General features: G+C 38.8%; 1 protein-coding gene across 1 annotated transcript in view; it reads left to right on the top strand.

The window, feature by feature from the left end:
• The window catches only part of BMS1 (BMS1 ribosome biogenesis factor), a 45,076-nt gene extending 36,999 nt beyond the window's left edge, over nucleotides 1-8,077 (top strand). The window contains exons 15-22 of the mRNA XM_007461902.1: nucleotides 1,363-1,551; nucleotides 1,640-1,820; nucleotides 2,018-2,076; nucleotides 3,157-3,279; nucleotides 4,060-4,207; nucleotides 4,537-4,712; nucleotides 7,155-7,316; nucleotides 7,847-8,077. Of these exons, the coding sequence (XP_007461964.1) occupies nucleotides 1,363-1,551; nucleotides 1,640-1,820; nucleotides 2,018-2,076; nucleotides 3,157-3,279; nucleotides 4,060-4,207; nucleotides 4,537-4,712; nucleotides 7,155-7,316; nucleotides 7,847-8,077 (1,269 nt within the window). The remainder of the gene's footprint in view (nucleotides 1-1,362; nucleotides 1,552-1,639; nucleotides 1,821-2,017; nucleotides 2,077-3,156; nucleotides 3,280-4,059; nucleotides 4,208-4,536; nucleotides 4,713-7,154; nucleotides 7,317-7,846) is intronic.
• Nucleotides 8,078-13,340: the final 5,263 nt, after the last annotated feature.

Genomic DNA, 13,340 nt, shown 5'->3' with positions numbered 1-13,340 from the left:
TTGCAGTACGCGGGCCTCTCACTGCTGTGGCCTCTCCCGTTGCGGAGCACAGGCTCCGGACGCGCAGGCCCAGCGGCCATGGCCCACGGGCCCAGCCGCTCCGCGGCACATGGGATCCTCCCAGACCGGGGCACAAACCCGCGTCCCCTGCATCGGCAGGCGGACTCCCAACCACTGCGCCACCAGGGAAGCCCCGATCTGGGTGCTTTTTAAAACTATGAGATAGGTGGAGTGACCTGGGGAGTAAGCATGGAGTCAGGAGAGGAGAGGACCAGGACTAGGTACTTCAGGAGACTGGGTAGAGACAAGGAAACAGCAGTGGAGGCTGCACAGCTCCCAGGAGATAGAAGAAATGTAAGAGGACGTGCAGTATGCTGGAAACCACTGTAGAAGGAAGTGATCAATTGTTTCAAATCCTGCTGATGTGTTAACTACAATGAAGACAGAATTGACCAGTGGATTAAGAACATGGAGGCCTTTAGTGACTTTGGCAAGCATTTCAATGGAATATTGGTTCAAGTACAGTTTTAGGGGATTTATGAGAATATGAGCAGCGTAACTGGAACCAGACTTTAGAAAACTTCTGTGGCATTTTGCTTCAAAGATAAGCACAGAAACCGGGCAATAGTGAGAGGAAGTGCAGTCAAAAGGTTTTAAGATGAGAGAAATAACAGGAAAGATTTGTTGGAATAAAGTCCAACAAGAGTGGATGATCTAGGGTGCAAGTAAAGGTTGGCATTAAATAGAGGCATGGATAATCTCTAACAGCTGCCTAGTAGAGCTAGCTGTGATTAAGGAAATGTATATCTTACTGTCTTATATTGTAGCCACCTAGCCACATGTTGATACTGACCACTTGAAATACAGTTAATGTGATTAAATGACTGAATTTTAAAATTTTATTTAATTTCAACTTGAATAGCCATGTGTGGCTACTATATTGAACAGTGCAGAGCTGTAATAAAAGGCTGAATATGGGTGTAAACCCTGGTAGACGGGCTAACTGGAAGTTCTTTTAGGTTGCTTAAATTTTGAGTGAATTAGGAAACAGTCAACAGCTGAGAGTGAGGATGAGGGAGGAGATAACTGGGTGTTTGATGAAAAGAGAAAAAGTGTGAAATAATTGGGAGAGTAAGAAAAGAAAGTATGGATGGGGAAGTTCAGAGTGTCGACCAACATTAAGGGCTGCTTTCAGAGTTGTTTGTATTATTTTTAATTAGGATAAAGCCGAAATAATTCTGTACATGGTTCCTTTCTTTAGAAATTGCTCTTTTTTTAAAATGTTAATCTTACATTTATTAAAAGTAACAGAATTATGGGCTTTTAATTGTTTTTGTTTTATTTTTCCCCTCTCATGTATAGCTTAACCGGGCAGAATTCGAAGATCAAGATGATGAAGCCAGAGTTCAGTATGAGGGTTTTCGACCTGGGATGTATGTCCGAATTGAGATAGAAAACGTCCCCTGTGAATTCGTGCTTAACTTTGACCCACATTACCCAATTATTTTGGGTGGTTTGGGCAATAGTGAGGGCAATGTTGGATATGTACAGGTAGGTACCCTTCACTGTATGCTTAACGATTGAGGTTCTTTGGTCATACTTGTACCAGTAATCTTACTGAAATCTCTTCTCCTTTCAGATGCGTCTGAAGAAACATCGTTGGTATAAGAAAATCCTCAAGTCCCGAGATCCAGTCATTTTTTCTGTAGGGTGGAGGAGGTTTCAGACCATCCCACTTTATTATATTGAAGACCACAATGGAAGACAGAGGCTTCTGAAATACACCCCACAGCACATGCATTGTGGAGCAACCTTTTGGGGTAAAAAGGGATTAGAATAAACTTGCTTGTAGGTTAATTTAAATCTTTTAAGCTTTATCATTGTAGTTTTGCTTTTTTCCTTTCATGAAATCCCAATTCATAAGATTTTTCTCTTTTTTTGGATTGGAGTATATATGTAAAGCAGAATCCAGAATGTGTGGTTCACTGTATTTTTTTTTTTTCCTGTTTCCCTTAAGGTCCTATCACTCCGCAGGGTACTGGGTTCTTGGCAGTACAGTCTGTCAGTGGCATAATGGTAACTATCTTTGATCGTTTATTTTATAGATTGTGTTTGAGAAATAATGTCTGGATTATGGAATATGTACCTGAAACTTTAAGTTGAAAATTATTCATTTTAAGTATTTATAGTAAACTTCTCTTTGCTTTTAAATTTCCTGCATCTTTTTTTTTTTTTTTTTTTTTTTTTTTTTTTTTGTTCCCGGGGTTCGGTCCTCTTTTTTTTTTTTTTTTTTTTTTTTTTTTTTTTTTTTGCGGTACGCGGGCTTCCCATCACCGCGGCCTCTCCCGCCTCGGAGCACAGGCTCCGGATGCGCAGGCCCAGCAGCCATGGCCCACGGGCCCAGCCGCTCCGCGGTACGTGGGATCCTCCTGGACCGGGGCACGAACCCCTGCCCCCTGCACCGGCAGGCAGACTCCCAACCACTGTGCCACCAGGGAAGCCCTTTCCTGCATCCTTTTAAGTAAGGTGTGGGAGTAGAGAAAAGGGAAATAGAAGAATTGTAATGATACTGATGACATTTTATATTTTTATGCTTTTGTATTTTATGCTTTTTAATATTATTCTAAAAATATTTAAGCAGTGCTCACCATGAGCTAACCACTTGACTAGGTTCTGGCATACATTGGATACCAGCTAGACATAAGACTACCCCCTAGTAATCTGGTTTAGCAAGGTATGTTCACACAGTCTTCATTTGACCAATCAGAGCAGGTTTTATTGGCCTCATTTAACAGAAAATAAAACAGAATAATGGGCAAATGGAATCCATCCTTAATGTCCAAAATTTAATTTCTCAAACATTGTAGCCAAATCTTCATATTCCCTTTCATTCATTCATCTTTGTGAAACTGTGTTACTGTGAAATCACCCTCAGGAAAATGCTTAAGATATCATCATTAATTTTGGCGTACATGTATTATAGTTTCAGATGGCTTTTGTTAAAATACTGTTTTGCATGTTCATATATTCTTTCTTACTTTTTCTTAGGTGATTGTAAGTGAATTGCACTTTGGTAATTTGTTGCATTACAGAGAAATGTAGTTCTTCTCTTGCTGACATTATTCCTGTATTCACATTTTGGGGGTTCCTTTTTAGGCTGATTTCCGGATAGCTGCCACAGGAGTTGTCCTTGATCTGGATAAATCTATAAAAATTGTGAAGAAATTAAAGCTAACTGGTTTTCCATATAAAATTTTCAAGAACACTTCATTCATTAAGGTATATATATACATATATATATATATATATATCTGTATATTCATATGCTTATAAATGTGTATATTGTTAAAGGAGGAATGAAATATTCTAATATAGGTCTAAGATATAGTTCTAATGTTTTCAGAAAAGTATTTGAAATCTTTTATAAACTTGGTCTTTGATATTTTTAGTTTACTTCTTTAGATTTTATATTCTTTATATTTAGTTTACTTCTTTAGATTTCTGAGCATATTTAAGTAACACAGAGCAATATAACATGGGAGGGTAGTTTGAGCAACATTTATTGAAAATTTCATCAGTAGAGGGTGTTTCCATTAAAAATACAGAGTTAAGATGATCATAAAATGTTCTTATAATATAACATAATACTACCATCAGCATTTATCTTGCTGTCTCTTTATTTTCTGAGTGTGTGCACCTAAGTAATAGGATATGAACTGTAGTCAAGCCCTGTGAGATGACAGCAAAGGCCATCTAGGCCAGTTCAGACAAATATCTTTTTGATCTTCTCTTCTACAAAGATAGCAGTGATGAACATGTTAATGAGCCCACAATAGAGTCTTAATTACTGTTATTTCAGAGAAGATAGTTGTATTCCTTTTGACATAGTAATTCCACCTTTAGGGGGAAAAATAGAGTTGATTTTTTTTATCACCTTTCAATGAATTATTTTTTGTTTTTTAACCAAGGATATAGATATGAACTAAGAAGTAAAATATCTGACTTTGTGTGTATGTATTTTTTTAATATATATATGTATATGTATATATATACCTGTAGGGAATGTTTAATTCTGCTTTGGAAGTGGCCAAATTTGAAGGTGCTGTGATTCGAACTGTCAGTGGAATAAGGGGACAGATCAAGAAGGCACTCCGGGCTCCAGAAGGAGCTTTCCGGGCCACCTTTGAGGATAAACTGCTGATGAGTGGTAAATATCCTTTGTGGTGTGTTCTTAACAGCATGTTACCTACCATTCACTATTGATTTCTAGCCAGTGTGAACTATAGGTGGTAGTTTAGGTCTTTAGAAACAGGCGTCAGCTGTAGCTCTCCCCAATTGGAGCATCTTGTATAGCACGGCCAGCCACACCCAGTAAAAGCTTTGTGTTATTCAAAAGTAGTTCACTTGGTGAAGTCTCTCTTCAAATACTGTGCAACCAGCTGGAGAAGTTTGGAGTGAATATTTTGTTCTTTTGTTTACCGAGATGGATATGAATCTTCTTTTGAAAATGTTAATGTAAATTTCCTCTCTTTCCAGACATTGTCTTCATGAGAACTTGGTATCCTGTCTCTGTTCCAGCCTTCTATAACCCAGTAACATCTTTGTTGAAACCAGCTGGTGAGAAAGACACCTGGTCAGGAATGCGGACAACTGGTCAACTCCGGCTCGCCCATGGCATCAAACTAAAGGCCAGCAAGGATTCTCTGTATAAGGTACAGTCAATCACCCATGTGCTCTGTAGATGGGTGTCACCCAGAAGCTTCATATGTAATGTTTTTTGTGGTTTGAATTTTCAAATAGAAAGTCTAACATTAAATCTGAATGAACATGTTGTATATTCATAGACTATTTCGGAAGGAACACAGGACAAGTGATAATAGTGGTTTTCTGTGGATTGGAAAGGAGACTTAATCTTTTCACCTCTTTTGAACTATATACCTCTTTTGAACTTTTTTTTTGTACTATATACATGTATTAATTTGAAAAACATTAATGTACTGATTCTTCTTGAAGCAAAGGGGAGGAGTTTTTTTGAGAGTTTTAATAAACTTTTTGTTGAAGTGTTAACATACACACAGAAAAGTACACAAATAATAAGTGTATACAGCTCATTGAATTTTAGCATACCTAAGTTGCCATCGCCTGGATCAAGCAATAGAATTACCAGCACAGTAGAAGTCCCCCTTGTGACCTCTCCCAGTCACTACCCCACCTCCACCTCAGACATAGCCGCTATCCCAACCCCTGACACGGAAATTACATCTGCCTTTTTTTGAGTTTTATAAAATATACCATGTACTGTTTTGCCTGGTTTCTTTCCTTCAGTATTATGAGATTCATCCATGTTCTTGTATATAGCAGACATTTATTTGTTTTTATTGTTGAGTAGAATTTCATTGTAAGAGAATGTCGGTTTTATCCATTGATGGACAGTGTTTCCAATTTTTGGCTATTATAAATGCTGCCTTGAACACTTATATGCAACTTGTTTGGTGTGCAGTGCACACAGTTCCGTTCCATAGATCCCCATGGGTGGGATTGCCAGGTTACAGGGTACATGTGTTCAACATCAGTGTGTGATCCCTGTAGTATACTGAAATACCAGGTTAGACTTGAACAGCTTATCAGAGTTCAAGTTATTCCACATCCTTTCCAGTAGTTGGCCTCATCAGTATTTTAAAATGTTAAGTTCTCAGTGCCTGTCTGGATTCCCATTTTCATTCAAGTTTTGGTCTCTGAGAACGTCCATTATTTTGTTCACAGGTTAACAATGCATTTTAAAAGATTTGTTTGTGTTAATGCAGGATATTTAATTGTTTTGTAATAAGAGGGTAATTCAGGGTATCGGTCTGCCATTCTGCTAGAAACAGAAGTTTTCCGGACATTAGTTTTTCTGTAAAATAGTTAATAAAATTTGAATCACATTGCCATGAATTTCTCTTAAAATATACTTCAGGACATAGTACCTGTTGTCCAGTCTGTGGTGCTTACTTGTTTTTGAGAAGGAAATTTCTCTGATTTCTTTCATTCTAAAATATTTTGGTGTCTTAAACAGAGAATATTGAATATTATTGTGGGTGATGTCTTTAACAGTAAATTTATAAAGATATAGCAGACATATTCTCTATATAGTTGTCGACCTTGGTAAAGGTCTAGGGCAAAACTTTCAACTTATTAACTACTTCTGAGGCAGTTAAGAATTTTGGTCATCTCAATTTAAGCATAGAATTTGGTTAGCTTGAAAACTGAATGTAGAAGGAGTTTTGCCTTCGTTAGTCATTTAAATGTCACTTTTCTCAACCAGCCTTCTATTAGAAACAGAATAAAGTTAAACTTCTTTTTTTTTTTTTTTTTTTTTAAAGGAATTTTGCCTTATTTATTTATTTATTTTATTTTACTTTGGCTGTGTTGGGTCTTCGTTTCTGTGCGAGGGCTTTCTCTAGTTGTGGCAAGTGGGGGCCACTCCTCATCGCGGTGCGTGGGCCTCTCACTATCGTGGCCTCTCTTGTTGTGGAGCACAGGCTCCAGACGCGCAGGCTCAGTAATTGTAGCCCACGGGGCTAGTTGCTCCGGGGCATGTGGGATCTTCCCAGACTAGGGCTTGAACCCGTGACCCCTGCATTGGCAGGCGGACTCTCAACCACTGCGCCACCGGGGAAGCCCTAAAGTTAAACTTCTTAATGAGAATCAGGGATGGGGGCATTTCAGCTGCTCGTTGGAGGAATAACTATGTCCTTAAATCCAGAGAGGTTTATAGTCAAGATGAAAACCTAGTTATTCTTGTTAGGCTAGAAAAAACCGTCTCAGTGCCCCAAAGATAAGGCCAGAGTTTTTCATTAACAGAAACTTTGGATCTTTTCATCTGCTCTGTTGAGATCCTATCATCCATACTGTAGATATGGGCACAGTTGATTTCTTGGAAGAATTGTAGATATGTATATTCTATATATTCCTTTGTTTTGCTTGCAGCTGTGCATGCCCATTGAGGCAATATATATTTGATGGATGATTGAGTCCTCATTTCTGATGGTCAGCAAACTGTGGTGTTACTGATCTTGTGGAAAAATCAACCCACTGAGAAGATTTTATGCAAGTTTTAAATGTACATAGATCATAATATATGTCACAGTCTTTGTTTTATTTTTCTTTTTCAGCCAGTTGTGAGGCAAAAGAAACATTTTAATTCACTGCACATTCCAAAAGCCTTGCAGAAGGCCCTGCCATTTAAAAGCAAGCCCAAGACCCAAGCAAAGGCAGGCAAGATTCCGAAGGACAGACTGAGGCCAGCTGTCGTACGGGAGCCTCATGAAAGGAAGGTACTGTTGATGGACGGCTTCCAGCATGTTGCATTTAGATGTGAAAATAATGCTTTCAGTAACACACGTGGCATTTTTACTGCATTCTCACTTTTCATTAGGAAAGGATAAGGGCCAGACTTATTCAAGGCACTTGATCTGGAAGTTAGAAGAAAGGCCGGAGTCCATTTCGCTTCTTTTGTTTAGTCATGCTCTGCCTTATGCATTTTAATGGGGAATAATAGGCACACAGCTGGCAAGTCGCTCTTAGTTGTAGAGTATCCACAGAGTGATTTAACAAAGGTGGTTTTGTGGTCAAGGCCATTATTTAAGTATTTTGCTAAGTAAATAGGCTCCTACTTATATTTCCACGCAAATTATAATTTCCTAGTTCAGGATAACTTTTCACTAGGTTAATATTCATTTGGATCATGAATTGATTGTAACTTTGATGCCATCAGCTGTGGTGTTTGGGCCTCCTGAAACTTAGAAGGAAAGCATGCTGTAGCTGTAAGAATATTCTGATGCTCACTGGGTTTTGCCCTTGTCAGATCCTTGCGCTGCTGGATGCTCTGAGTACAGTGCACAGTGAGAAGATGAAGAAAGCCAAGGAGCAACGGCATCTACACAACAAAGAACACTTCAAAGTGAAGCAGAAGGAGGAAGAAGAGAAACTGAAGCGACAGAAGGACCTCAGGAAGAAGCTGTACCGAATTCAGGGTCAGAAAGAAAGAAGAAATCAGAAGTCCAGCCTGAAGGGGCCTGAGGAGCAATTGAAGTGATCTCCAGACAGACAGACAGACAGACAGACAGTCATTTGAATCTGCAGTGATAAATGGTTTCATATATTGTAGCACTTTTAAATAACAAGTCAGGGGACTGGAGCCTAAGCACAACCTCTTTGTTGGATATATTGCCTAGACTGTGCCTTTGAGAGGAGAAATGGAGACTGCTGATAGGACACCTTTTCATTCTCAACATCTGGGTTATGTCAAAATAAAGCGATATAATTGATGGTTTTCTAGATTCCCTCACATTCCTCTTACCTGTCTCAGTTTAATTTTGTGCTACAAAAGTATCATTAAAATATTTTCTTGTTAATTTTGGCTTAGTAGTTTTCATTAGGGATGAACGCTTGATAATTGCTTACTCTACCACCTTCATGATGAGTCTTCCAGAAGGGAAAAAATATTAACTTGAATCCTCAGCATTAAGGTAAAATTTTAGAGAAGGATATATAGTTATTTTTATTTTTTTGTCTGTCATATGTTATATTCTTTGATTATTGACCCTAATGGACATTTTACATCTTATTTCACATGTTTTTCAAGTTAGTATAATAGCTAGTTAACACTAAATACTGTTTTAATGCTTTTAGACTAGGGATGACATCTGTGGAGGTAGTTAGCATTCTCTCTGAAGTTCATGTTGCTATACCCTCTGGGTCTAAAATGCATGCCTGAGAGCCAGCAACACCTTGCTGGGAGTGGGTAGAATCATCTAGGAATAGGAAGGGATCAAGATGAAACAGTCAGGTCTTAGTCCAGCGTTCTTTCCTCAGTATCTTCACTACCTCAAAGAATATCACCAAGTCCAATCCGCATATGCAGGCCAGCGCCCAAGAAGCCCAGATGATCCTGCTGAGATGTCCATTTGACTAAAAGCTGAGCAGGTCCAGCTTAGCAAGGCTGTGCACAGAAGGCAGACACGTAACTGACCTGAACAAAGAGGGCAGCCTGTCTTTCCCAGTGTCTTAGACTACTTCCTGCAGACTTGGCCATCCCAGTGCTAGGTGCAGGGAGGGTCTGGGTAGGGCTCCAGGCTCTGCCACTCTTCATGGTGTGACTGGGTAAGTTCCTGAGTATCTTGGAGTTTCAAGTTTCTTATGGGGATTAGTTTATCATCCCCAAGTAATATGGGGATGATAAACTATTCTTGCAGTCTGTGAGGATTTAATGAGACAAAATGACTGGTACAGAACAGATTTTTAAATTTTTTGTTTCTCCTTCTGGTCCCATTTTAAAGAGTTGTATAGGTCTGTGAATTTGAACACTTATATAGGTTTTAAAACATACCTATATATTCATGTAGTCAACACCACTATCAAGATACCAAACAGTCCCATCTCTCCAAAGCACTTCCTCATGCTATGCAACCCAAGCCTTCCCCACTTCCCCACTCCCCACTCCCAAAAAAACTGATGTGTTTTTCATCACTACAACTTTGTCATTTCAAGAATATCATGTAAGTGGAACAATACGGTATGTAACCTTTTGAAATTGGCATCATATCTTTGAGATTCATCCCAATTGTCCTGTGTATCAATGGTGCATTCCTTTTGATTACTAAATAGTTACCAGCTGTACAGACAGGCCACAGTTGGTTATCCATTCTCCAGTGGAAGAGCATTGTGGTGGTTTCTCGTTTTGGGCAGATATGAATGTGGCTGCTGTAAATATCTGTGTAGAGGTTTTCGTGTGAACATAAGTTTTCATTACTCCAGGGCAAAAACACTCAGGAGTAGCACTTCTGGGTCATATGGTTTAAAAGAACTGTCAGACTATTTTCTGGAGGGGCTGTACCATTTTGCATTCCATCTCACTGTGGTTTTAATTTGCATTTCCCTAATGACCAATAATATTGAGCATCTTTTCATATGCTTACTTGCCTTTCATATACTATGTCCTCTTTGGTGAAGTTTATGTTCAAGTCTTTTGCCTACTTTTTATTTGGATCTGTGGCCTCTCCCGTTGCAGAGCACAGGCTCCGGACACGCAGGCTCAGCGGCCATGGCTCACGGGCCCAGCTGCTCCGTGGCATGCGGGATCTTCCCAGACCGGGGCACGAACCCGCGTCCCCTGCATCGGCAGGCGGACTCTCAACCACTGTGCCACCAGGGAAGCCCTGGATCATTTTCTTATTGTTGATTTTGAGAGTTTTTTATATATTTTGGAAGCAGTCCTTTGTCACATATGTGATTTGCAAATACTTTCTCCTAGTCTATTGCTGTCTTTTCGTTCTCTTAACGGTGTCTTTTGCAAAATTTAAAATATTTGTCAAGACTAATTTATTACTTTTTTTCTTTTATGAATCGTGCATTTGGTGTCATGGCTCAGAACTCTTTTCCTAACCACAGATCATGAAGATTTTCTATGTTTTCTTCTAAAAGCTTTATAGCTTTACGATTTTCATTTTGAGTTAACTTTTGTATAAGGTGTGAGATTTAGGTTGGGGTATTTTTTTAAAATTTACAGACAACAAATTGTTCTAATACCATTTGTTGAAAGGGTATCCTTTCTCCATTGAGATACATTTGCATCCTTGTCAAAAATCATTTGGGCATATTTGTGAGGGTATATCCTGGGCTCTCTGTTCTGTTCCATTCGTTGATTGATGCGTCTATACCGTTGCTGCAAGATCTTGATTATTGTAGCTTTACAGTAAGTCTTACAATTGGGAAGTGTGATTCCTCTAAATAAATTTATTTCTCTTTTTCAAAATTGTTTCAGCTGTTCTCGGGCCTTTCCCTTTTGGTATAAATTTTAATAAGCTTGCCTACATTTACCAAAAAATCCTGCTGTGATTTTGATTGCATTAAATCTGTAGATCAACTTGGAGAGCATTGACATTTTCACTCTGTTGGGTCCTCCAGTCCATGGCATATCTCCCCATTTATTTAGGACTTTTTTGGCTTCAAACTGTTTACTGCTAGTTTTTAGAAAAACGATTGATTTTTGTATGTTGAGCTTACATTCTGTGACGTTACTAGGCCCATTTATTAGTTCTAGATCTTTCTTGTGGGGGAGGGGAACACATTCCTTGAGATTTTATACTTAGACTGTCATGTTGTCTGCAAGTAGAGACAGTTTTTATTCCTTCCTTTCCAACTGTATGCCTTTTTTTCTTATGTTTTACACTGGATAGGACTTCCAGTATAATGGGAAATTGGACTGTTCAATGTGGGCATCCTTGCTTTGGTCCCAATTTTTTTGTAGATGCTCCTTCTCAGTTTGAGGAAATTCCTTTCTGTGCCTGGTTAGCTGGGAATCTTTATCATGAATGAATGTTGAATTTTGCCAAATGCTTTTTCTTCATCAATTTATATAATCATGTGGTTTTTCATCCTTCAACTGTTAATATGATGATTACATTGATTTATTTTTCAAACCATATTTGGACCTACATAGATGAACCTACGTAGATATTGCATCAAGTGTAGCAAACAAAATATTAAAACATAATATTTACAATTGAGTGACGTTTATCCCAATATTGTATCCCTGGATGGTGTATTATTATTTTAATATTTTGCTAGATTTCATGCACTAATGTTTTGTTGAGGATTTTTGCATCTATATTTATAAGGGATATGGTTCTGTAGAGTTCTTTTATCTTTTATCTGATGATGGTATCAGGGTAATGCTGGCCTTATAAGATGATTTGGGAAATGTTCCCTCCCCTTTTATATTCTGGAATTGATTGGGTAGAATTGTTGTTATTTCTTCATTAAATGTTTGATAGAATTTGTCAATGAGGGAATTCCCTGGTGGTCCAGTGGTTAGGGCTCTGCTTCCACTGCAGGGGGCATGGGTTTGATCCCTAGTCAGGGAAATAAGATCCCGCAAGCTGCATGGTACAGCCAAAAAAAACAAAACAGAATTTGTCAATGAAACCATCTAGGCTTGGACATTTAAAAAAATTTTTTTTAACAATGAATTTAATATCTTTAATAGTTACAGGGCTATTCAGATTATTTTATCTTGAGTGAATTATGGTAGGTTATGAAATGGAATTGATTTATTTCACCTAAGTTGTCAAATTTATAAGTATAAAGTTATTTGTAGGAAGGATTCCCTTACTACCCTTTTACTATCTTTTGGGTCTGTAATGATATCACCTCTTTTGTTCCTGATATTGGTAATTTGTGTCTTCTCTACTTTTGTTCTTTTGTTTAGTCTTCCTAGAAGTTTATTAATTTTATTGATTTATTTTCAAAGAATGAGCTTTGGGTTTCATTGATTTTTCTCTATTCTTTTGCTGTTTTCAGTTTCATTGGTGTCTGCTCTTTATTTCTTTTCTTGCACTTGCCTTGATTTTTTTCTGTTCTTTTTTCCTAATGTCTTAAGGTTGAAGCTTAGATTAATGATTTGAGACCTTTCTTCTTTTTTAATATAAGCATTCAATGCCATACATGTCACTGTAAGCACTGTATAGCTGCACGTCCCAACCAGACTTCTGTGGGCTGTGGTCACAGTGTCAGTTCCATTTACAAAGTCCTTGCAGTGTTATTTGGGTCAGTCCCACGTGTGGATTACCCGTAGCCTGTGTAGGACCGGGACATTGATCTATCTCTTAGGCCCATTCTCAGAGTCAATGATATGCTCTTTAGAGTCAGATCTATGCATGCACAGCTCAGGAGGGAGCCCAGGAGATCATTAACAAATTTGGGGGGTCACTGTCCTGAACTCCTCCCGTTCTATGATTTCCTGGTACTTTCCAGTCACCTGGGCTCTCCTTTTTAGCCCTCCATCCAAGACACTGCGGCTTCCTTACCATGACTGTGCCCACATCCAGGGTCAAGCAGTCAAAGGACAGAGAGTAAGAAAACATTGGTTAAAAGAAAAAAACAAACCCACCCTACTTGGATCAAAAAAAAGGGTGTGCCTGTGGGCTGCAGGGGGCTGGGGCAGGAAAAAATGGAGTAGAGAAGAGGGGGTGTTTCTTGCACTCTCTCTGGGTGTTAGGAGACACTTTTCTGCTCCTCAGCCAGAACCAGAGGGCTTTCCTGAGCGCTCTGTTTGCACCTATGTCCACCTCCGAGTTCAGGCTGCCTAGAGTGAGGATAACTGTGAGATACTAGGGAAGGGAAAATGGTACAACTCACCACCAGCTCAGTGTTACTTTGAATTATGTCTCCTGTCCCAGTTTTCCTGCTGTTATTTGATTTTAAAAGTCCTCAAATAGCTTCTCCGTGTATTCTATTCAGCTTTTACACTTGCATTTCAGTGGGAAACAGAGCAAAATGTACTTACTAACTTACTCTGT

The sequence above is a fragment of the Lipotes vexillifer genome, unplaced genomic scaffold, assembly GCF_000442215.2.
Source record: "Lipotes vexillifer unplaced genomic scaffold, Lipotes_vexillifer_v1.1 scaffold1268, whole genome shotgun sequence".
Lineage (NCBI taxonomy): Eukaryota > Metazoa > Chordata > Mammalia > Artiodactyla > Lipotidae > Lipotes > Lipotes vexillifer.
The sequence above is the reverse complement of the archived record's forward strand: the minus strand, read 5'-3'. Positions and strand labels throughout refer to the sequence as shown.